Source organism: Dama dama, chromosome 13 (genome assembly GCF_033118175.1).
Source record: "Dama dama isolate Ldn47 chromosome 13, ASM3311817v1, whole genome shotgun sequence".
NCBI classification, from domain to species: Eukaryota; Metazoa; Chordata; class Mammalia; order Artiodactyla; family Cervidae; genus Dama; species Dama dama.
The window spans coordinates 39,880,722-39,905,051 of NC_083693.1; the positions used below are offsets into that span (position 1 = coordinate 39,880,722).

Consider the following 24,330-nt stretch of genomic DNA (forward strand, 5'->3'; position numbering starts at 1 on the left):
TGGGACGAATATTTTGATCTTAATAAAAAAATAATAACCCTATGCGACGCTGCTCCTGTGTGCTGTTGGCGCAGCGGGAGGGCTGGACGGAAGGCAGGTTGGAGCTTGGAGCTTCTTTCAACGGAAATGACACTCGGCCCAGGGCCCACGGCTCGTGCCCGCGCCTCGCGCGCCGCTGGCCCGCGTGCTCCCGCGCCGCCCGGGGGCGGGCCCGGCGGGGATTGGGCGTCGCGAGGGGGGCGGGGCTCGGTCTCTGCGCTCCGTGCGTCCCTTGCGGCCCCGCGAGGCCCCCGAAGCGCTCGAGCGCCCAGGTCCTCCCGGAAGCCGGCGCGCCCTCTGCTCGTTCCTCATCCCTGGCGTTTCGCCGCAGAAGCCTGCGGGGCAGCGGGGTGACTCTGAGCGGGAAACCTGCGATGATCCAGTGTCGGCTGTTCCGCTTGCTGAAGCGAGCAGTTCCGTCTCAACCTTGCCTTAGCTCGCGGAGCCGAACCCAATCTGGAGTTCTTCAAGGTCCTCCGACTCTTTTCGGCCCGGTGCACTCGGGCCCTACCTGCGTGCGGTTCTCTTCCCGCGGGTCTGGATGCCCGAACCCCCACATCCAGAACCCTCGCTCGCCTGCCACGCGGGCCCTGCCACCGAGCCACGAGGCTAGCCCGCGGGCCCCGAGGTCGAAAAGGGGGGCCTTGACGGCTCATCCTCGGCTCTGTCCCCAGAGTGGATGCGCGACGTGATCAATCTCGCTGCATTTATTAATTCCCCCGTCTAGACAGAGGAGAAGGCCGGGCGGCGGCTCCTTATCTGAATTTGGCATCACCTGCAAGCGATACACTGAAGGAGCCACAACGAGCCCCCGCTAGGATCGCGGCTGCCAGGGAAAATAAGTCCACCCAGAACCAGTCTGGCGTGTCCTTGGTTTATTTTCTTTCCAGACCCGAAATGCAGGGGGCGGGGGCTGGCTCGGGTGGGAGGGGGCTGGGAATGGCCCCTGGATATGCCGTGCCCAGGTCACTTGGTGTGACATTTCAAACCCCTGCGACTTGTTTTCTTGAAAACTGGCTTTAGTGATCGCAGGAAATAACCGAGAGATACTGAATCTCTAGCAGGCCCCCGGGCGAGCACACACACACAAAAAAACGGGAGGCTCAGGTTTTACCCTTCACAAATATTTAACCCTTTGGCAGCCTGGGATAATTCTTTTCCTAGACCAGCCCTCACTTGGACTCAGAAAGCTGCCAGCCTACCAGTGATTCCACTACTCTTGAAGAATTTCTGGCGTTGGGTTTCTGTTTCCTTGTCCCACCAAGTTAAAAGAACCCAAAGGTATATCCTTTGTCCAGGAATTGTTTTGAAAGCGGGCAACACCCTTACTAAGTTGCCATCTTAGCTCAGGTAGGTGCTGGTAAGGAAAAATGTGTCGGAGGGGGGGCATTTTTGGTTGTTGGATAGAGAAGTCGATGCCTTCTATTAAAAAGCCATGGGCTGCTTGGATGGCCAGAGGCCACTGTAGGTGTTTCAGCTGAGCTGATGGCTGAATTCTGAAAGCGAATTCCCCCCCCCCCCCCCTTAGAAACGGGAGGCTGGCAGCAAAGCTGGCAATTACTGAAAGAAAATGGGAGGAGGTGGGAAGATCGGGCCACATTTATATTTTACTTCCTGAAAGTCAAGGTGATGCTAGCACAGACGTTAAAGAGACTATTCTCCTTCTTCAGGATTTAGGAAATGGTGCTGCAAACTTAGAGATAAAGGAAGAGATATTTAGGGTTAATGAGGACCAGCTTTACCTCTCAAGTGCCCAGAAACGGTTTTAATAATCAGGGTTAGAGTCTTTGAGGGTTTGTTCCCTTAACTTAGATTCTTCCCTCCCAAGCAGAAATACAGATATTTCCTTTTACCTTCTGGTTGGCCACTGGATAGGGGGCTAAACTTCCAAAAGCCTTACTTTTGAAAACTTTTGATTGATCCAGAATACCGGGTTTTGCCTTTTTAAAAAAGGAAATAACAGGTCCTTGAATTTGAAAAATGTCATTATGGTTGTTAATTAGCTTTGAATTTTTGCTTTTGACAGATTGCAGTATTTTAATGCTACAGATGGAAACATCTGCCTATCTAATTGCAATCACTTCTTCCCTGGCCAACCATAGATCAAAAATCTGATTCCTTTTTGGATGTTTATATGAGTGTGTCTGTTTTTGAATATTGGGAAATAATTCTGATCAAAGTGGTTACTGGGTATTTAGGATACCTGTAGCTATGTGTTGATGTTGTTTAGTCGCTAAGTTGCATATGACTCTTTGACCCCGTGAACTATATAACACACCAGGCTCCTCTGTCCATGGGATTCTCCAGGCAAGAATACTGTGTGGGTCGCCATTTCCTTCTCCAGGGGATCTTTCAGACCCAGGGATCGAACCTGAGTCTCCTGCACTGGCAGGCAGATTCTTTACCACTAAGACACCTGGGAAGCCCTGTATCTGTGTGTACTGCTGTATAAAACATCAGAAGCTCTTCTGTAGTTTGTTGCTAGCCACCCAAAGGGGCACATCATTTTCCGTGTGGGTTTCCAAGAGGCAAGTTTGACTGTAAAGCCTTATTATGATGGTCCCTGGTGAGGTGTCAGATCTATGGTTGGTTAGTTAGATTAATAAATATCAATTTTACTGGCTCCCAGTTCATCTTTAAACATCCCCTGTAATACAGTAGGGATTTCCTTGTAAATTAAATTACCTGTAACAATTACAAGTGTATTTTATGCTTACGAACTTTTAAAGTGAGATACCCAGTTGTGTAGTAAAAAAGTCAGTTCAATAAAAGAGGCCATAGGGTGGAAAATGGGAGTTAGTTATTTAAGTAGATTCACCTTAGAATAAGATTTTCTCAGCAGATTTATCTAATAATTTGGGTAGCTCTATGTAATTGAAGCAGGAAAGAGATTCCCAGAGATGGAGAAGTTTATGGCTGCCCTACCACAAAATTTAATACATATTGAAAGGCTACACAGTTCTGGGAAATTCAGAGTCCCTGTGGCAGTATTCCCAATGAACTTTAATTTTTAATGGGTTTTGTAACAGAAATCAGCCTTTCAGTTTTGAATATGAAATAGCTTTATAGCTTAGTTTTGTCAGAGCTTCAAAGACTAGGTTTAAGCAAGACGTTGTCTAAGATTGTTCTCTTAAGAAATGTGAGATTCTGCCACTGCTGTCTGGGGGAGGGCATAAGTTGCCACACATTTAGTTAGCTGTGTTTTCCCATACAAGTATTTACCGAAGAGAGCAACGGAATTTGCTTCAATAGCAGCATGCTAGAGATGGGAAACAATGAATGAATAATAAACTATTTGCAGAGGAGTCCCAATGGACTTGTGATAAAAGCAGGAAATTCAGAGAGTTTATTAAGCTGATGTAGGGAAGATTAGAGGCTTTTAAATATGGGTCTGATTGATGTAAAGGTAAACTTTCCTCAAGATACTGGCATTCGGTGCAATAAGGAGGATTGTGTGACCAATTACAGGCTAGCACCTTGTTGATGGAGACTGTGCATGGAAGATGCTGATAAATGGAGTCAGGCTGAGAGCAGTAATAGGAGCGAAAAAGGGCACAGAGAAATACTCCATTGGGAACCAGATGTGGAGTGCTGTGGGGGAGTGGTTCAAGTTATAAAGCAAGTTTGGCGCCTCGCAGAAATCACGCCGGAAAGGCTAGAGTGCTAGGTGAGTCCATCTTTTTGGATCGGGGCACCGCCCGGTCGATAAGGTCAAGGGCTGGTGAGAGAGTGGGTCAGGGGGTGAGCGGAGGAGCAGGAGTTCAGAAAAGCAGAGAGTTTCCTCAGTGGGAAACAGGATCTTTAAGGCGGGGGTGTCATGTGGAAGGCGGGAGACCTCTGGGTTCCGGGTGTGGGAGCAGGGAGACGGAAGTGGAAGAAGAGGGGTAGTGAGGAGTAATCCCTTCCCAGAGTATTGAGACCCAAGAATTCAGAAAGCTTGGCAAGGAGCTCTGGAAGAACTGGCCCAGGTGGCTTCCTTCCTGGGGAAGGAAGGAAGGAAAGATGGTAGAGGAGGCGAGTTCCGCATCTAGGTTCAGGGTTCGAGGCTCACAGCGCCCCCGATTGCCTGGAGCGAGGGAGAGGCGCCGGAACTCGGCAGGAAGCCGTGGCCCGGAGATCGTGCTGGGCTTCGGGAAGGACGAGCCGCGTAGAGCTCCGGGCCAGCGAGCTGCCGCCGAGAGCGGGAAGTTCGGTTGGGCAACGGCGCTGGGTGTTCAAATGTCGCCGCTCTCGGGCCTCGGGCGGCCTTTTCCGTTTTGGCTCCAATTCTGGGCTTTAAAGCCCGGGCGCAAAGGTTACCTACGCTCCGGCTGGGCCCGGTCGCATCGTCAGTTTTACAGGCTGGACCCAGGCGAGGCTGTTCGCTTCGGCCCAGCGGGTCCACCTGTGGCCCCTGAGCCTCGGGGGACCGGGGACCTGGCCCCCGCCCCCAGGAGAACGCCAGTGGGTGGCACTCGTCCCCGGAGATTGGAGCTAGATATGCCTGCGCTCACCTGCGCGCTGTGCTTTCCCCATCCCGGGAGAGTTTAGAAGTCGTAAAACCCAGGGGAGTTAGAGCTTCAATCACTCTGGCCCGGCGGAGCGCGCAATAATAAAGTAGGGAACTTGAGACCTCCAGAATCCGCGCGGGTCGGGAGTCACCCCCCGAGGAGCCCCCGGGCCCGATCTTCGTAGGCTCCCCAGCCGGGTGGGATCGGGGTTTGTCTCAATCAAACCTCCTCCTCTCCCGGACGGGGGGAGGGCGGGCCAAATGAGACCATTCAATTAAATGTTTAATTGCGAATTCTGGTACGGTTTCTGGAAGGTTAATCACAGCTGTCTCCATTATTTATGGCTTTTTGGCAAATTTCCGACCAGATAAGTGTATTTCTATTGTGAAGCGTCTTGCAGGAAATCTTATAAATATTTGATTATTCATTTCAGCTACAAGGATTCTGCATCCACTCCCCAAGGTGCGGAAGCAAGCGGAATTTGGGAACACCTCCTCTGGATGGGCCGCCCCGGGCGGCGGCGGGTCGCGCAAGAAGCCGGCCGCCGGTACCAGGCCCTCTGGCCACGGAGGAGCCCCGGGCCGCCGGCAGGAGGGGAGGTGCGGGCGCCAGGGCCGAGCCCCCTCGGCCCGGTGTGCGGCGCTCCGCCCGGCCGCAGTGCTTCTGCGCGCGCCGCGGCGAGGGCCCCGGGCCCAGGGTCTGGCGCCCCGGGCCTAGTCTCCGCCAAGCCCTGGGAGCGGGCTCCGCTGAAGCGGGAGGGGTTTCCCCCGCCTCGAGCCCCGAGCCCAGCCGGGCTTCGGCCCCGCAGCCCGAGCGCGCGGAAGGCTCCGGGGACCGGGCGGCAGGAGCGCAGAGCGCACACGGATTGCGTTCGCTTCCTTTCGCTTTTGTTTGAAATTGGACCTCTTTATTTTCTATTTGCAAAGAAGTAAAAACAGCATATACATAACTCGACAGCCTTGGGAGGACCCAAAAATTAGTGTCCTGAACAGGAGGTAAGTTTGCTTTTAACAATCCGGTGTAACTCCTGTATTTTCCGTCCCCTCCGCCCCCAGTCTTGTATAGTATTAATACCACCCCCCATCAGATCTTCTTTCTTGTTAATGTTTGATCCTTATCTGACAGAAATAATTCCCATTGTCACTCAATGAACGGCTTAGCACTGACCGTCGGCTTAAGGTGGAGAAACGATGAGACCAAGATATGAAAAGGTCAACATCTCCTGGCAGACGCTCCTCCCGTTCAGCTGTGAGCCTTGCACAGGAGTAAAAACGTCTATTCAGGACCTTTGTGACCATGTTTTATTTTTACTTCGGCTTCATTGCAGTTATTTGAGAAAATACTTTAGGGTGGTTCACTATGTTTGATCTTTTTTGGATCCCTCATTTTTATTTTGGAGAATTTCAGTTCAGCAAGCCTATTTCTATAGGAGACTCTCGGTCGTGGCCGCTGGGAAAGTTAAGGCAGACAAATGAATACAATGCTCTAAGTTAATTTCAGATAGCTGCTAGAACATATTATGTAATTAGAATGTGAAACTGTTACAAACATCTTCTACTCAAACCTAATAAGGGAAATTTAAAGCAGGTTAACTTTTAGTAAGTCTTTAAGATACTTCCGGAGTTGGAATTAGTTTTTCTTTCAAATCTGCATTGCCTTCACAAGAAAAGTCACCACTGCAAACAGAATAAGTTATTTTATTACAAGAACAAAACAGACTTGCTAACTTTTTGTCTAATTTCACCCATATTACAAATGCAAAGTATATATTATCATAGGATGTAAGTTACCAAACTCCAAACTATTGTGCATAAATGAAATAAACTCACAGAATTAGAAAGAACATTAAAGTATCTACAGTCTTTATAAATAGCGTAAAGTATATACCATATCTACAGAGTATAAACATGTGAAAATGAACTTCTTAAGGAGTAGTTACAGTGTTTTGAACAATTTAAAATATTAATGAGGGTACTCAAACACACAACCAACCAAAACCTTTATTTTTTCTCTTTTTTTAAGAAAAACTGTCGAGCTTCTTCCCAGGCCTGCTGAGGAAATCTGTTAGCCAGTTCGAGATAGTCTTGGGAACCAAGGCATTTTCCTGAGGTGGGAAAAAAGAAGAGAATAGTAAACAGGTTAAAGTCTTCAACATTTAAGAAATGAAAATTATTTTGATATCGGAGTCAAAAATGGAGACATACATTTCAAATAAACCATGATGCAAATTTCAGTAAAGGTAACTCACCTATATCTGAAGTATGAAATATATAATATGTATTTTAATTACAATCTATTTCATGCTTCTAAGCTACTCAGACATTATTAACCTCTAGGTAAAACATTATGAAAAACACTGTTTTTGGACTCTGGAGTAAGAAAATGGGAAAAATAAGTATGGTGAACAAAATAAAAGGACAGTTATGTATTCCATCCTTAAGTTAGCCTGGAAAGGCTGTATCTGTACATAAACTTAATGGTGGTTTTCTAAAATAGTCTGTTTGATCTAAAACATGACTTTAGTTTAAACATAACTTTAATAAATGCTCAAATCTGGCATTCAGTTGCCCAACAAAGCAGAGGGAACTATCAGCAGCTTTGCTGGCTACTGAAACAGTCTCCTGGCCAGCCAGTCATCCAGCAGTGAGGATTTGGAAACCGGAATTCTTCCTTAGCAATAAGAATGGGGTGTGTCAGAAGCTGCTTCACACTTAGAATTTAGAGGTTCACCTGGGCAATGAACTCAAAACATCTTGAAACATTTTATGGGGACATTCTAAGCAATAGGGGAACAGATGTCCAGGTGCAGACTAGCAACTTAGTGTGGCATCATTGTTTTTTAAAATCAGGTAAGCATATTATGAGCTGTCACTAGTATAGTGATGACTTTTCTAAGCAAAGCAGAGAACAGTTCCCCATTTGCTGTTTTGAAGATTAATCCCATAGTAATTGGGGAAAGCATGAAAGTCAGAGAAGATGATCCCTTGGAAAAGAGAGGTTGAAACCAAGCAGACAGAGGCAGCCCCTGGGACATGCCTGACAGGTAGGCAGCAAATGGTGACTCATCCTTATGTCAGGAGGAAGAGGAAGAAAAAGAATGTCTATACTTCTTACTGGCAAAAAAAACAAAACAAAAAAACAAACAAAAAACTGCTGTACAATTAAAAATAAACACATTAGAAGATTTTTCTAGGCATTTTCAAAATTCAACATTTAAACCATTGTTTTTAAGATATAGTAACAAATTACTATTACAAATTATGATTTTTTTTCTAGCCTCTAACAACTTAAAAAAAAGGCTGTGACTGAGTCAGGGAAGAAGTGAATTTGCACACTAATTCTGCCTTTGGCAAATGGTACCAACTATAATGTTGACTTGAATTTCTAAAAAGGGGCATAGCTTTCTGTTTACTTGAGAGTGTCTGAGCCAATAAGAAATGACATTTTTTCATGATACTGTTACAGTTTTAGTTATATTCTCATTTATGTACTTTTCAGCACCTGTCCATTGTAAAGAACTGTGAGACACACATACACCCTCTGCCCAGGGTGACCTTCTCCTCCCCCAAAGTGAGGGCTACTGAGTGGGTGCCCCAGAGGATCTTGCTGGGACTAGACCTCTGGCCACTTTAAAGACTATCAAACTAATGGAAGAATTGGGGAAAATCTGGATGAAGTTCTCATTAATCAGAGATGCTGACATGACAGTCAGACAAAGAGCAACTTGTACTTCTTAATAATAGTGTGGGTAGCAGAATATTTAAAAAAGTGAAAATGCACTTGAAATTCTGCATCTCAACTGTGATCACAGGACTCACTTCAGCAGAAATGCTACAGGGAAAAAAACATTTTTTTGTAAATCTTTTGGCCCCTGAACTGTGCTCTTTCTTCATGTAAAACAGTTTTACAATTTTTATTTTCAATAAAAAATTCAAGTGCTGGAATTTTAGGGGAACATATGGGCTACTATCAATGACAATTTTATTCTGAACACGGGTAGGGAACTAAATGTATGTAATTTCAGCATTTATGTGAGTAATGTAGGCCTATATTAATGATCTGATTGTATCTTCTATTACAAGGTAGGTAGCTCTTTAGTAATTATTCACCATTTATTATAACTTGCATGAGGTGAGTATAAATTATATAAAGATGTTTCATGCTTTTCTTTTACTTCCATGGATTTCTGATATATATATATTCTGATACACTCATGTTTGATGACAAAATCAATTTCTTTATTCTCTGAAATATACTTAGTATCTGAACTTCAAATATTTCAGGTGATGTAATAAATTGATTTCTCTAACAGTTGCAAAGGGTGGAGTGAGAAATGTCCAGCTAACAAACACATAACATTTAATTTCAACAGAGACATACCTTTGGGCTGATAAGACTGGTTATCTGCCTGACCTGAAGTCTGTGCAAAATCCTGTGTGAAACGAGAAAAGTGTTTTTATATCAATGCTATGCACGGAGAACTTTGCTGATAGAGTGGCTTTAAAAATGCCTCTGAATCTGAGATAACTATTTTTACCATGAATACTTTGGAGCCTAAATATAAAAGCTTAAGAAACTGATGTTATGTAATTCAGGTTCTCATATTTAAATCAAATAATGATGACTCAAATCTAAGTATCACCAACGGCCAGGTTGTTGCCTGCTGTAGAAAGTATAACTTTGTTTTATATCTAACAAACTGAATTCTTAGCCAAATACTGTCTTAAAATATTGACAGACTTTTAACATTAAACAAAATCCACAAGTATAAAAGCCCTTATGTATTCTGTAGCTAAGTTTTTTAAATTGAAGTATAATTGACATACAATATCATATTAGTCTCAGCTGTGCAGCATAGTGATTCCATATTCATCTACATTTTGAAATGGTCACCATGATCTGTTTAGTTATCAGTTGTCACCATACAATCTTATTATTGACTGTATTCCCTACACTGTATGTTAAATTCCTATGACATTGATTTTATAGCTGAAAGTCTGTACCTCTTAATTCACTTCACGTATTTTGCCCACCTCCCCATCCCACTTTCCAAACCACCAGTGCTCTGTATTTCTGAGTTTGTTTCTGTTTTGCTGTTTGTTTCACTTTTTAGATTTCATATATAAGTGAAGTCATATGGTAATTGTCTTTCTCTGACTTCTTTCACGTAGTATAATATTCTTTAGGTCCATCCATTCTGTAGCTAAATCTTAAAGTCCAGCAATTTTACTCTTCGATGGAACATGAAAAAGGTCATCTATAATATGTGAAATTTCAGGAACCTAGGACAAACTGCTAGCTCTTATTTTTAATATTTTCTAGTAGTCACTAGAAACACAGGGGACCTTGAAGAACCATTATATAAACGAAATGAAAGTACTTTCATTCTCTTGAGCACAATATAATTTATAGGAAAAAACCAAACTTGTTTTTAACATCCTATCCCAAATAAGCATTATAAGAAATTTCCATAGTTATTTATAAAATCTGTGCTAAAATATATGGTTAATGTGTTAGATTTATATTAAATTATACTTAATTGTGTATTAACTATAATAGAGTCAAATTAGAAGTACTCTGAGATCAACACCAGATGAAAATACTATATATTTTATGATCCTTACTTTAGATTCTGGTACCATTTATATTTTTATAAATTGTTTTCCAAGCAGTTGAAAAAAATGTAAGGGACTAAGATGGTACAGCTACAAAATTGTCTTTGCTCAATAATCACTGTCTTAGTTGAGGCCTCTTTGCGCAGGCCACAAAAAGCTGCATATCATCTCTCTGGAGGACCCTGTCCCCCTTTCCTCTCTTGCCTTACTTTTCTCCACAGCATTTAACACAATCTGACATGCTATTTATTTTGCTCATTTATTTGTTTTTTGTTTGACTCCCCCAACTCTACATTTCAAGGCAGGAATTTGTATCTGTGTTGTTTGCTGCTGTATTTCCAGTGCCTGGAGCAGTGCCCAGCACACCAGAGGCACTAAAAATTTACCTGTTGAATGAAAGAATGAATTTTAAGATCATGGTCTTAAAATTCTCTATAATGTATTTCCTGTTTAATCCTAAGGCTGTAAGAATATATGGAGAATCCTATATGTTGATATGATGGTTATATAAAACTTCATTAAGATTTTAATTATTAACTATAAGATTTTTTTTGAATATATATACCCTACTTATAAATCTGAATATATTTGAAATTTTTTTTTTTGGAAACTGGAATCTAGACTCAAAAACAAACAAGTTGAAAATGAAACATTTCTAAGCATAATTGATCTAGTGTGTTTATTAGCTGATCATCTAGTAGAGGATAGTTTAAGAAATGTAAACCACTTCTAAGGTGAAGAAAGCTTGGGGGATTCTTTAGCCATCCCAACCAGCTGGGCACTGTTACGCCCTTTCAAAAGTGATACATGTGTATTAGCCAGAATAAGGAACAATAACAATACAAAGTTCTGCTTTCTGTTTCATTATTATTATGAACAGAAAACACTGTCTATTAAGCATATGTGTGTCATGGAACAAACATGTATTGGCTTTAGGGTGCAACATTTGAAAAAATAATGGAAGATTTTCAGCAAATAATGTCATTGTGTAATGACAGAAAAGAAATGACACGATTAGCTATTAGCAAATGTTAAAGAATAACCAAACTGATTCTGTATTGTCAGTTGACTGGGTTAATTTAGATGTGGAAATACTGCTTTGCTACAGTACTGATTCTGATTCGAGTCCTATAGAATTTCACTGGATCAGCAAAATATAAGGCCATAATTAAAAGTTTTAGATTTGCGAAAAAGCAACAAAATGTTTTTTTTTTTCCTTATGCACACACAGTCAGTGTGTCTGTATATACATATGAATATTTATTTAAAAATTTACAAATAAATTGCAGTTTTAATCTTTCTTCAGCAGTTATTATCTATTCTATATCTATTCTATATATTCTATAATATCTATCTATTATCTATTTGTCTATAAATAGACAAAAAGCAAGATGAAGTAACAGTTAAAGCCTTAAAGAAGGCTTTTAAAAACATTTTCTTAGTACAGGCTTAACTGGAAAAATACCTTTTTCTTGAAATCCTCCAAATAGAAATATATACAATACTCAAACCCCAGTTTTACTATCATGACAGTCAAGCACATAAATAGGTGAAATTTTGGGGTAATGTGGATGGCAAGGGTAAACAGCTGGTTCATTTTTCTTTTTCAGTCTCATTAGCTTTCACACAGAGTCAGAGAATTTGGCATAAATACAGAAGGTACCTGAATAAACGTGGCCAGTAGAACACAGCTCATCTCTTGCTCCAGAATGATCTTGTTCTGAAGGTTGTTGTAACAAGCAGCGATAAGTGACGGGAAGAGCACTTTGATCAGCCGTGGGTCACTGAAATACTGGAAGGGCAGCTGACAGAGCTTCTGCAGTACCGTGGGGTGGCGGCCGGACTGCACGATGACCTGCGACAAGGAGGGACCCCAGGTCAGCTGCCGTGGAGCCCTGGCCTGCCCCGTGTCCCGCTTCCTCAGCCCGCAGTGCCAGCAAGAATCACGGAAGACGTGCTGAGGAAGTGTAAGGAGGAAAGAAAAATACTCCTAACTCCTTATCAGAGCTTAATTTGAGTGATATTTGAAAGGAGCAGAAAAGAAAGAAATCTCATTTCCTAACTTAAGGAAAAGTTGCCAAAAGTTCTACATCCATTTAAAAATTCTTATAATCCACGAGGAACCATGTATTCATCATGGAGAGAGGATGCCCACGAAATGGATTTAGGATACGCACTACTTTAACACAGTGCCTCACCCTTCACTCTTCCCCTTAAAGCAAAATAGCCATATTCCTTAAAACCTTCCAAGAGCTCACTCAGAAGATACCCTCTCCTATACCCTCCCACTGCAGTCTTCCCCTACCCTAGCTCATGGAATATCCTGAACACAGATCAGTTTATTCCATATGCAGACAAGCCCCTGGAAAGAAAAAAAGGGGTTTGTTAGGGGAATGGGAACAGTTTCAGCCAAAAAAAAAAAAAACAAACACAGCTCCAAAAGTTCCTTCCTTGGATCCATACAGCTTATCTGTGTTTCCATCAGTGCCACTGAGTCTAAAAGGAGAATTGTTTAGATAAACGAGACTGTTGTCCTAAAGCAGTCTAGGTTTACAACTGTGTACATTTTAAGAAATGGGCAATGCAATTAATGGGCTTGCAGGGAAGCCCTCCGAACTTACTCCCTAGGCCTATATGATAAACTAAGAAACGTCAAAATCAGATCTGTTTCAAGTAACCTTGATTAGACTGTTCTAATATAAAAGAGCTGGGTGACCCAAAGCCCCACTTCTTGGTATAGGAGGAAGCTCATGGAAGGTTAGGAACACTGTAAAATCTAAGGTCAAGACTGTAAATTGTACTTGGAAAAACACAATTTTACAGGTACACACCCAGACAGGACTGCATTCAAATTAAAACCAGAAGGACAGAATGAAACAGCAGAGGCAGGAGAAACATAAATTATAGGGATTTACAAGTTTTCAAAGTACTTTTAACAATACTTTAAGAACACACTCTCAGATGATAATGCAGTTTGGTTTAAGAACAAAATCAACAAAGTAATAGTTCACATATTTTAGTTCAATAGCTAAAATGACATCAAAAACCTTTAGAGAATGTTGATAGGGACTTGTTAATACCTTCAAATCCAGCAGGAATTTTAAAGACTTGCAGTGTGACAATTCAGCACATGGCTATGGGCTGCCATCCCTGACACTGGCTGAGAAAAATGTGCCCCTATCATCCACTTTATTGATAAAGCATTTACTTAAATCTTTATTTTAATTATTAGCTACAAATTTTGTCGCACAGCCAAATGATCATCACTTTAGAATTTATAATGATACCATTATTAGAAGCCTCTTTCCCCCTCTTTGGACAAAAATTAAGAACAAGTTTTTTCTTTGGAACTTCACTGTTAAAATGCTATTACTGGAAGACTCCCTAATTGAAAAGATATTAAACTGGACAGTCTGGCTGGCACAGGCACAATGTTAAACTCAAAGATGGCGATTCCTGGTTCCTGGTAAATCACAGAACATGAGAGCTTAACCGTAACTTATTCCACCTGGACTCCTGACCCTCACTGGGGAGGGGGGGGTCCCTTGGGGGTCAGTCCCCTCTGGGAACAGAGCTGGCTATGAGTTGCCTGTTGAAAAAGTGAGTTTACAGAGGTCACCAGCAGGGTAGTGAGATGCCCTGTCAGACGCCACTATCTTTAAGTCCCCTGACTGCAGAAGACACAAGTGGAGGTAGGCAGTTTGGGTGCCTGGGGGTAAGGAGTTCTACCCATAGGACCACCCGAGACAGGACGTAGCCAGACTACAGTCAGGGGTCCGCGAGGGGTGCTGCGAGCTACCCCCCTGGCTTGGCAGTGAGCCAGAGGAGGACATCTAGTTAGCACTGTCCCTCAAACCACATTTTGGACATTGTGGGGAGACAGCACGAGGAAGCCCGGAAGGGGCCAACCCGCAGCACTGAGGCTGAGCAGGTGAGACGACTCCTGGGTAAGGCCGGCGGGCTCCGGCACAGGGGTGGCAGTTTGCTGTCAGGCGCACAGGTGAACAGTCAGCTGAGTTAGGTTAGGTACTTCCTGTAGGGGCAGGGAAGCAAGGCTGGGGATGCAAACAGCCTGACCTCAATGCTCAGGGCCTTGGGGACGAGGAGAGAGTTGCCTGAGAGGCTTTTGACAGGTTAGGGGATGAGGGCAGGACTCAGTTTTATTTCATCCAGTCACTCAGTCCCAGGCCTTAGGGGGGAGTCAAATGTCACTTGGGACGGCTTAAACTGTCCAAAATCAGTAGAAAGTTAACAGGGAGTCATCACAGGACATGAACGTCTTGCTGAATGAAAGAAACATATGTAAGAGAAATCTCCTATCATATGATGTCAGTATGTCTCTCTATATACCTTCCTCTTGGAGTTGCAACTAAATCAGTAACTGATCTGTCACCTTTGTCCGGACAAAGGCTGAAGGTGGCACCACCCTGAGCCAGGCCACCTGCCCTTTCTTTCAGGGCACACAGGTCAACACAAACATAAAAAGTATTTTCACAGAGCCCCTTTCCTGACCACTGAACCAAGGAAGGATGTGACTGGCCTGTAGATTTCTTTAGAGGCCATAGTTATCAGACAACAGGTAGGAAGCTGGTGTGGCCTCAGTAGTAATGAGAAACCTCCTCTGAAACATTTTGTCCATTTTCAGATATAGACTAGGACTCCAAGGAAACCAAGAGAACTTCTAGCAACTTCAGATCAAAAAGGACTTCCCTGGTGGCTCAGATGGTAAAGCGTCTGCCTACAATGCGGGAGACCCAGGTTCAATCCCTGGGTCGGGAAGATCTCCTGGTGAAGGAAATAGCAACCCACTCCAATATTCTTGCCTGGAAAATCCCATGGACGGAGGAACAGTCTACCAGGGTTGCAAAGAGTTGGACATGACTGAGCGACTTGACTTTCACTTTCACTTTCAGATCAAAAGCGACTGAAACTGAACTTGCCTCTTGCTCCTGGGTGTGATTCTAAAATACATACTAACTACAGAGCTAGGAGATCAGAGTTCTGGCCTTTACTCTAGTCACCAACTAGTTGTGTGACCTAAGCAAACTGTTCAGTTGTTTGGGGTTTTAATTTTTTTTTTTAAGTATACTTTTCAATGAAGCATAACGCATATCCCCTTTAAGTTAAAAGCCTGATTTTTCACAAAGTGAACATACCTGTGTTAGTGTGAGTCGCTCAGTCGTGTCTGACTCTTTGTGACCCCATGGACTATAGTTTGCCAGACTCCTCTGCCCATGAAATTTTCCAGGCAAGAATACGGGAGTGGGTAGCTCTTCTCCAGGAGATCTTCCCAACTCAGGGATGGAACGCACGTCTCCTGCATTGCAGGCAGACTGTCTACTGTCTGAGCCAGTAGCACTCAAATAAAGAAAAAGAACATGACCAAGAGTTCTGGGTCTTTAATATACTCTTTCTCACTGAGAATTAGATTCCCGCATTTTGAATTTAAGACAAGTCACACTGAAACTACTTGACTGTATCAGAACATGAGACAGCACTTCAAGGCCTTCTTGGACCCATTCTTGGTCATCCTCTGGAGAGAATTCTCCTTTGGGCTTCTAAGCAACGGCCAGCAGGAGTAGTTCCACGGTCACTGAAGAAAGGCACCTTTTACCTATATGCCCTGGCACTCACGACCTTTTTTCTTCACTGGCAAGGGGTTGGGAGGAGGAATAGGGAGAGGGTAAGAGAGGAAGTGGGTGAGAGACCCTCACTTCCTTTTCTTTTTGGAACTATCAACAATTCTGGGAAGAAGGGACTTTTTGGAAAAGGAAAGTTGCATGCTGCCAATGTGTGCTATAGCCTTGGAAAGAGGGCCAGGAGGATCTGAATACCGGCACTAAAAAGACATCTGGGAAAAAAATAAAAATAAAAGGAATCTGGAGTAGACAAGTGGGACATGTTGATTCTTTCATCTGCTGATCCCTGGACACCCACTAAGCCTTCTGGCTCCAATCTTTGCATTTCCTACCAAGTGAAGTATATAACTGGGTGCCCCAACTGAGGAAGCCAGAAGAGAGCTCTAAATTCAGTGGCCATTTACTGAATACTTCCTGTGCCAAATGCTGAAGGGGACATGGAGAGGAGTCAAGCCTCACCACAAAGGACAATAATACAAAGGAGCCTGGGTCATCAGAGAGGGAAGGATAAGGTACTGGGGGATCCCATGGGAGGGAGAGATTACTCCTTACTAAGGTGAGGAAGGCTGCACTGAGCAGGTGGGTTGGACCTTCAAGGTTAGATCAGATCTGAGCGCCTAGAACTGTAGGTGGAGGAATTTCACGTGGAGAGAAGAAACAACCTAGATTCAGTGCCAGCCCGTCTTTGTCTGCTCAGGCTGCCATCACAGACTACCTTAGACTAGGTGGCTTAAATGACAGGAATTTGTTTTCGCACAGTTCAGAAGCCCGGAAGTTTGAGATCAGAGTGCTGCAGGCGGGGCTTTGGTAGGGGCTCTCTTCCTGGTTTGCACACTGACACCTCACTGTGTCCTTATGTGGCCTTAGTGAGTGTGCGTGAGGCCACCAATCCTATTACATTAGGACCCACCCTTGTGACCTCATTTGACCTTAATTAACTCTTAAAAGTCCTATCTCCAAAGAATGTCACACTGGGGGTTAGGGCTCAACGTATGAATTCTGGGGGAATACAATTCAATCCACAGCTCAGGTCTGATTCCTTGTCATCCCTGGCCAGCATGAAGTATCATTAGCAGGCTACCCTCACTAACCTGATGTATTTTAGAAATGCCTGGGCCAGTTGTCTCTCAGAGGCCACAAGCATGAATCTGCAGGCTCAAGGGAGCTTGGTGTTAAGTAGCCCTGGCTCTGGTTGGTTAAGTGGTTTGAGCCACAGTGTTCTTTCAGTGAAACAGAGGCAGATGGCAGCCTTCAGGGTTTAGAGGATCAAAGAAAACCGCGTCTGTGCTCACAATGTAAAAGGCAATGTTAGTTAGGAGCCTTTGGTTAGCTCACCAGTTCTGCTGCCCTGAGTCTCCTCCTGCCGGATCTGGCTTCTCTACACTCGCAGAACCAGAAGTCCCCCCACAGTGTGTGAGGCCTAACGAGTGCTTTCTGTCATCCTGCCCCCGCCTCTCCGTAAGGGCTGCTCATCAGAACAGGGCGCCTGGCAGCAGCGGGCCCTGCTCTGCCTGGGACTCATCAGCAAGCTTCATGCCACCTGGGAAGCCATGCCGCGGCCTCTCCCTGGCCCTGCCTCCACAGGAGAGAGCTGTGCAAACAGGCTGGGGATGCCAGCCAGGATCTTGTGGTGGCGGGGTAGGAAGTGCATTCTGACAGCTCTGAAAAGAAAATCCTAGCATAAGCACGATCCAAGAAACACAGGTAAGTGGTACAGAGAAACAGTCTTAAGCTTAGTCTGTGTGTGTGTTGGGGCTGTTGTGCCAGATCTGTCAATCTGAAAACAGCAGGAAGGGCCAGAGCTAATAAGGCTGGTGTCGTGGGCTCCTGATTCAGACCCAGGAGGAGCTTCCCTCCAAGCGCTTAAGGAAATCCTTAAGCCCAGGAAGCCTTCCCAGGCAGCACGGCCAGAGATTGCCTCTGCTTTTCAACGCAAAGACAAGGCAGCAGCTCTTATATTGTAAATTGTGTGAGCAGCTTAATTCCTAGTTCCAGAAGGGCAGGAACTGCTTCCTTTTCTGTCCTCCCCTGCTCTGCTAGAGGGCTGGGTACCTCAGAGTTACTGGAATGAATGAATCAAAGTGACACAGGGTCCCTAGTTAACACATTCTTCTGTACCTTGCCTTGGGGGAGAATCATACCAAGATCTCTTCTCATGGGGTACAGATGCCATTTTCTGAAGCAGGTCTCCAGTTCACAACATCTTAGGTCTGCTCAGCTAGTCCCTTAACATAGATTGAAGGTTTGTGTGCCCCCCTCAATTCTTATGTTGAAATCCTAATCATGTGATGGTATCAGGAGACGGGGCCTTCAGGAGGTGATTAGATCATGAGGGTGAAGCCCTCGTGAATGAGATTAATACCTTCAAAAAAGAGACCCCAGAGAGCCCTCTAGTCCTCTTTCTGCCTTGTGAGGATATGATGAGAAGCTGGTAGTCTGTAACTTGGAAGAGGGCCCTCCCCAGAACCCTGATCTTGGACTTCCAGCCTCCAGAACAGTGAGAAACAAGTTCCTATTGTTTTACAAGCTACCCAGTCTATGGAACTTTGTTACTGCAACCTGAACTAAGACATCCCTGAAGAATGGATTCTGTGATCATTTGTCTGCTCCCCTAGAAGGAAATTGGGCTTGAGACTCTCAGCATCCCAGGTGGGGCTCCCTGGCCTGGTTATAAGGAAAGGAAAAAAAACCCTCCTCCTCTGTGGGTAGTGGGGTGACACTGGTCTCTCACTTGATGTGAAGGAATCCAAAATTGTCTAGACAACAAAATTGCCAGTTGTGGCTTGTTGTTCATTCACTAAGTCATGCCCGATTCTTTGCGACCCCATGGACTGTAGAACGCCAGAACCTCAGCAACATCCAATGCAGCAGAAAGCCTGTCACTGGTGGAGACGGTACTCAGTAGTCTACGAAGCCCCTCTATCTACATCATCTCAGGCTCTCAACACCCTTGAGGGGGGCAGCCATGGATGGCTATACTCTTTTATAAGAAAAGCTCTGAAACTCAGAAAGTTTGAGAGACTTGTTATAGGTCCACTGGCCAGTCATTTATGGAGCTGGGCCTGGAAAACTCTTCTGACTCTGGGAGCTGGCTTCTCTCTCGCCTCTCAGGCCTGTCCAGGGCTATCACACCCAGGGGGCTGCCTCTTCCTAGGCAGAGGGGCTCTCTGTCGCCAAGCCCTGAGCTTGTTCCAATGACTGGCTGCCAGCCAGCTTCTCACACAACTTTGCCAGCCCAGATGAAGAGGAGGATGACATACTGCCATTCTAAACAGACTAAACCAACTGACATACACAGATTAAACCAACACAAAAGACCTTTCTTCAAAATCCTATATTCTGCTTGGCTAGGTATCAAATAGCCAGTTCTTGGCTATGTGCTAAGCTGTGCCAAGGGTTTGTCTCAAACTATCAGAAGAACTTGAAAGAGAGGATCGGTTGATGATGGGGCTAGATTCTCAGGAGTGAACTGTTGGAACATGCGACTTCTAAATGAAGACCCTCTTGTGATGGTGATGTAATTAGCTGCCTTCTGGATTTTGCCTGCAGACCAGGCCTTGTTTTTGAAACAACCACTATCACCTACGATGTAGTTATAATGCTAATCCTTGGTATGACCTGAAGAGTTTTTCCCAACAGTTAAATTTCAGGAAGGAAAAAAAAGGAAAGTGGAGGTAAGCTACTGAGTAGGTATGCATCTGGTCTAGAAATGCAGTTGGCCTGGGCAGTCTGCGTTTTTCAAATCTGTGAAATGACAACTGCCGTAGTCACTTCAAAGATCCCAAGGAGAGTGGCTAGGAAGGCCTCTGCGGACACTATCATGTTATGTAAATGGAAAACAGCCTGATTCTCCTCACCCAGAAGGCCCCCTTCCTCCAACTGTGACCATCTGGAATGCAGCCAAGAACCAGGAAGTGAGCAAGCAGGCTGCTGAGCAGGGAAACCAGTTCATTCATCAAAACTCTGCTGAGCATCCACTCTGGCCAAGCGCCATGCAAGGCTGGGGAGCGGGGCAGTGAATGAGTCAGAGACACCCCTGCCCTCACAGAGTGCCCAGTCTGTCCACAAAACCCACGTCAATTATTTATAGCTAAGTTCTGCAAGCTCCAACTCAGCCTATCAATTCACATTTCAGAAGCAAGTCTAACAAAAGTGGATTGGAATCAGCAAATTAGGAGACTGCTGGAGAGAGAAAGAAGCACCAGCTGACACTAATAAGTGAGGGGGTGGGAATTAAAATTATTTCAAGAAGAAATAAGAATTGAGAAAGTTGCCTGGAATCATTTAGTATAAATGGTTGGCCTTGAGTGACATTACTGTACTATAGTAACACATATTATAACCCATGACCTTCTGTTAGTACTCTATACTTAAAAAATTTGCTTCACATACATGATAATGCTCATGTACTTGATACTATAGTAGGTATTCATTTCTTAAGGCATCAAAAATATATATTAAGTATGATTTAAGTTTAAGAAATAAGAGACTAAAATTTTATTTTTTTTTTTTATTTTTTATTTTTTTTTAATTTTTATTATTATTATTTTTTTTTCCAGTGGATTTTGTCATACATTGATATGAATCAGCCATGGATTTACATGTATTCCCAATCCCAATCCCCCCTCCCACCTCCCTCTCCACCCGATTCCTCTGGGTCTTCCCAGTGCACCAGGCCGGAGCACTTGTCTCATGCATCCCACCTGGGCTGGTGATCTGTTTCACCATAGATAGTATACATGCTGTTCTTTTGAAATATCCCACCCTCACATAAGAGACTAAAATTTTAAAAATGAACACAAGTAGTTAATGTTAAATAAATATTTTGTTTTAAAGGTAAGTTTGGTCCTCTGCAAAATTCACTTATATGGGAACAGCTCTCTCCCTGACCATACCAAAACCATAACACTAAATAACAGAAAGAAACTAGAAAAAGGTTCTGTGGGGCAGTTTCTTGGCCCCTTTCTAAATCCATCCATTCAACTATCCCTCCAAGCATCTTAGATACAACCATGGTGTCCTATAGCAAAATCTCCATCTCTCCAGAATTCACCTACATTCAAGGAAACAAAATAGAAAGTGGTCACTTTCTGTCTTATCTACTTTATACTCTGTGAATCCTGCTAATTTTGCTAAGATCTAACAGTGATCTTAAATTTCTCCCTTATTTAGGAGACGGCTTTGCATTTTATTTTTATGTTTTTTCTTTTTTTTTTCCCCTCAGAATGCCCTCTGGCAAGCTGCTAACTGCTTAGGTCGCTGGAAGCTCAGTCCCATGTCTGCCATGGACCAGAAGACAGAAACACACATATGGCCTGTCTGGCTCCAGAAGCATGAGCAGTTGTTCAGGCAAAGACAGGCTGAGTGAGTCTCCAGTTTTCAACACTGTGGGAATAGGGGTTATGTCCTTTTTATTCACTGCTGTGTCCCCGGTGTGTGGCAGAGTGCCTAGTACTGTGCCTGACAAATCACAGGTGCTCTATAACCAGATGGGGAATGAATGAATGAGGACTGAGCTTTGGTGTCAAAACCTGACTCCAGGGGCCTATCCAGACCCACCACCACACCAGAGCCCTGGGCCTACTCTTCCCAGGGCTTTCAAGGTCCTCAGAGTCGCTATCTTTGGACTTACAAGAACAGCTGACTCAGTCCCTCAGGCAGCACCCCATCGACTCCAACAGCCTCTGGGCACAAAAGTCTGGAGAGCAGGGGCAGGTGGGGCATGGGTAGGGACAGCAAGACTTGTGAGCTGGTCTGTCAAGCCCAAGGCCAAACCACCTCCATAAGCCAGGCTGGTAGGGTGAATGGAGTACGAGATCAGACAGCAATGGACACAAATAGTTAAATCTCACCAAGGGGAATTCTTTATGCCTAGGAATTCTTGTTTTGCTTTTTCCCTTTTCTTGTCAGAGACAAGATGTCCTCAACAAAGGGGCAAAAAATAGGTGTCTAGACATCTAAATTCATTATAAGAGACAGCCGAGAGGGCCTGTAAATCATTGGAACAAAGAATATTTTTCTAGCAGAGCAGAAACAAAGTAGTTGTTGCATTCCTCCCTGTGAAACTGGTCCTGCTACAAGGCTGGAGTGCAGGGGGCAGCAGTCCTAGTGGCCGGGCCAGGGCAGAGGCCAAGCCTCTCTGTCCACAGTGCTCTCTGACAAGTCCCATCACACCTGACGCCCAAGCCCAGGAGAGGAAAGATATGATAGCAGGGGCCTTGAGGCCAGTGACCTCTATGAATCATATAAAGAAAAAGGTATGTCCCAAACACCCCCACCACACACCTTGTTTCTCTGATCTGATGCCTTGGGGGTAGAGTAGGCTGGGCACTGAAATGGCTTTATTTAAATATCACATGAGAAAAATTTGAAGAGTCTGTCCACATACATAATCAAACCAAATTCGGGGCAGAGAAACACAAAGATTCCCTTGGCTAGTGCTGCAAACACATTCCTCTCTTCCCAAACTTGCTTCTGCTGTAAGATAGATTTCGAGGCTGAGATTAAGTGTACAGATCTTGGCAGACGGTGTGGGAGGCAGGCCCTTGGAGCACTAGCCTTCTTCCTGGTGGTCCCAGGGATTCATTGCTGTCTAGCGCCAGCCGAGGGTCGAGGAGGAAAGAGAGAGAGGGAAGAAGGAAAGGAGGCAGAGAAGCAGTCAGGGGCAGGAGGAGAGGTTAAAGCCAGTATCTAGGGGCTGGGCCTTGCAGAGGTTCTGGAAACCAGGTGATCCTACAGAAACGAGGGCTTTCCTCATGCAGTGAGGGAGGGGTGGCTGTCCTGCAGTGTCCCTCCAGGGAACCTGGGTGACAAGGCCCCTGACGTGTGCCCCCTGCTTCCTATGGGTGACAGGCTGCTTGCTGAGTACTGCTGGAAGAGGGGTGCAAAGAGGGCTTCTGGGAAGGTGCCTCCCTCAGACACCACCCTGCTCCTGTGGGGATGAGCAATGCTACATAACCAGGGACACCAGCTCCCATCCTGGGGCTCCACTGCAGAAGTCCTGAGGCCTGTCTCTCCATTCTCTACATCCTGAGTGGACTTTCAGACACAGCTTGAACATCTCCTCCTCCTGCTAGTAACGTTAGGCGTGCCTCATCATCTCTGAGAGAAAAATCCCTAAGACCTACCAACTGCACGTAGGTCTCGTCATGACCTCGGCCCAGGCAGCTTCTTCACCCTTAACTTGTATTCTCTCCACTACCTCCTAACCTACAGACGTTCCCTAAAACTGCCAGGCCATTTTACATCTCAGTAAGATCCCCTGGAGAAGGGAATGGCTACCCACTCGAGTATTCTTGCCTGGAGAAACCCGTGGAGAGAGGAGTCTGGCGGGCTATAGTCCATGGGTTCACAAAGGGTTGGACACGACTGAGTGACTAAGCATGCACACACACCTTTGCTCACGGTCTTTCCTAGGCCCAGAATGTCTTTCCTACCTTGCTACCTAGTAAGTATCTATTCCACCTCCAGATAGCAGCTTAAGCACCACCTCCACTGTGAAATATTTCTAAATGAAGCTCAGGCACCCATCCAGATTTGCTTATTGATCGTCTCTCCCTTTCCTCCCAGAGTGTCAGCAACCAGAGAGCAGGGACTTAGTCTATTTTGTTTCTCTTGGTCTCCTGGGTGGCTAGAATAGTCGCTGGACCATCACAGGCACTTGTTAAATGTCTGTAGAAGGAAGGAATGAGCCTCAGCACTGACAGCACTGCCCCTAGGCTCTGGGTTCCACAAGGACAAGATCGGGGCTCTACTCATTTCTGCATCCTCCAGCACTTGGTTTGAGATGGAGTGGGCATTTAGTAGAAGCTGGTCACTGAGAGAAGGAAAGAATGATGAATGCTCATATGGACACAAAGCTCATGATACTGGCATTCCCCCAAGAACAAGTCACCTCTAGCCTCTGTTCCATGTTAGAGCTTCTTTTTCCTTCTTTCATGTTGTCTATTTTGTGAGAAGAGTTACCTTTTAAATGAAGCATGTTCTAAATTCCCTTCAAACACATCTTGCAGCACAAGAAGGTTGGCCTAGATTCTCTTAAACACTTGGCTAACCCTAAAAGTCATGGATTCTATAATTTGTCAAGGACTATACCCGTAAGTGCTCTTTTCATTTTAATTTATGTTTGAGAAAAAACTTTGTCTAAAGAGCACAGACCTTGGAAATGATACAGACCCACCATACTGTCATACATTTGAGGGACCTCTTTATTTTGATTTTTTTTTTTTTTTTTTACTTGAAGTATCTATGTCACACCTACCAAAAGGTAGGGGGTGGGGAGAGGAGGGAGAAGACTGGTCACAAAAAGTCCTAGATCTTGTGTTAGGAGGCCTGGCTCTAGGGACTTGAGCAAGTCCTTCTCTTGTCTGGCAATGAGGGGAGCTGGACTAGATGATCTCTGAAGGCCTGTGAACTTGCAGAAATAATGTAAGTCTGTGTTACAAGGTTTCACACACATGAGCACCTTTTGGTGATTATACTTGCACAGACACTACATTTAAATATGGTGAAAATAGCTTAGAATATATTTTTTTTCTTAAGAATGAA

The 24,330-nt window shown here is 44.5% G+C and overlaps 1 protein-coding gene across 4 annotated transcripts in view; it reads right to left on the reverse strand.

Annotated features, from left to right (window-relative positions):
* Nucleotides 1-6,210: 6,210 nt before the first annotated feature.
* Nucleotides 6,211-24,330, reverse strand: part of SCAPER (S-phase cyclin A associated protein in the ER) — a 396,679-nt gene continuing 378,559 nt past the window's right edge. For all 4 annotated transcript variants that reach the window (XM_061158921.1, XM_061158918.1, XM_061158919.1 and 1 more), the window contains 3 exons: nucleotides 11,808-11,999; nucleotides 8,910-8,961; nucleotides 6,211-6,633 (listed from right to left, as the gene is read on the reverse strand). In XM_061158921.1, coding sequence (XP_061014904.1) covers nucleotides 6,530-6,633; nucleotides 8,910-8,961; nucleotides 11,808-11,999 — 348 coding nt within the window. In that variant the 3' untranslated portion in view covers nucleotides 6,211-6,529. The remainder of the gene's footprint in view (nucleotides 6,634-8,909; nucleotides 8,962-11,807; nucleotides 12,000-24,330) is intronic.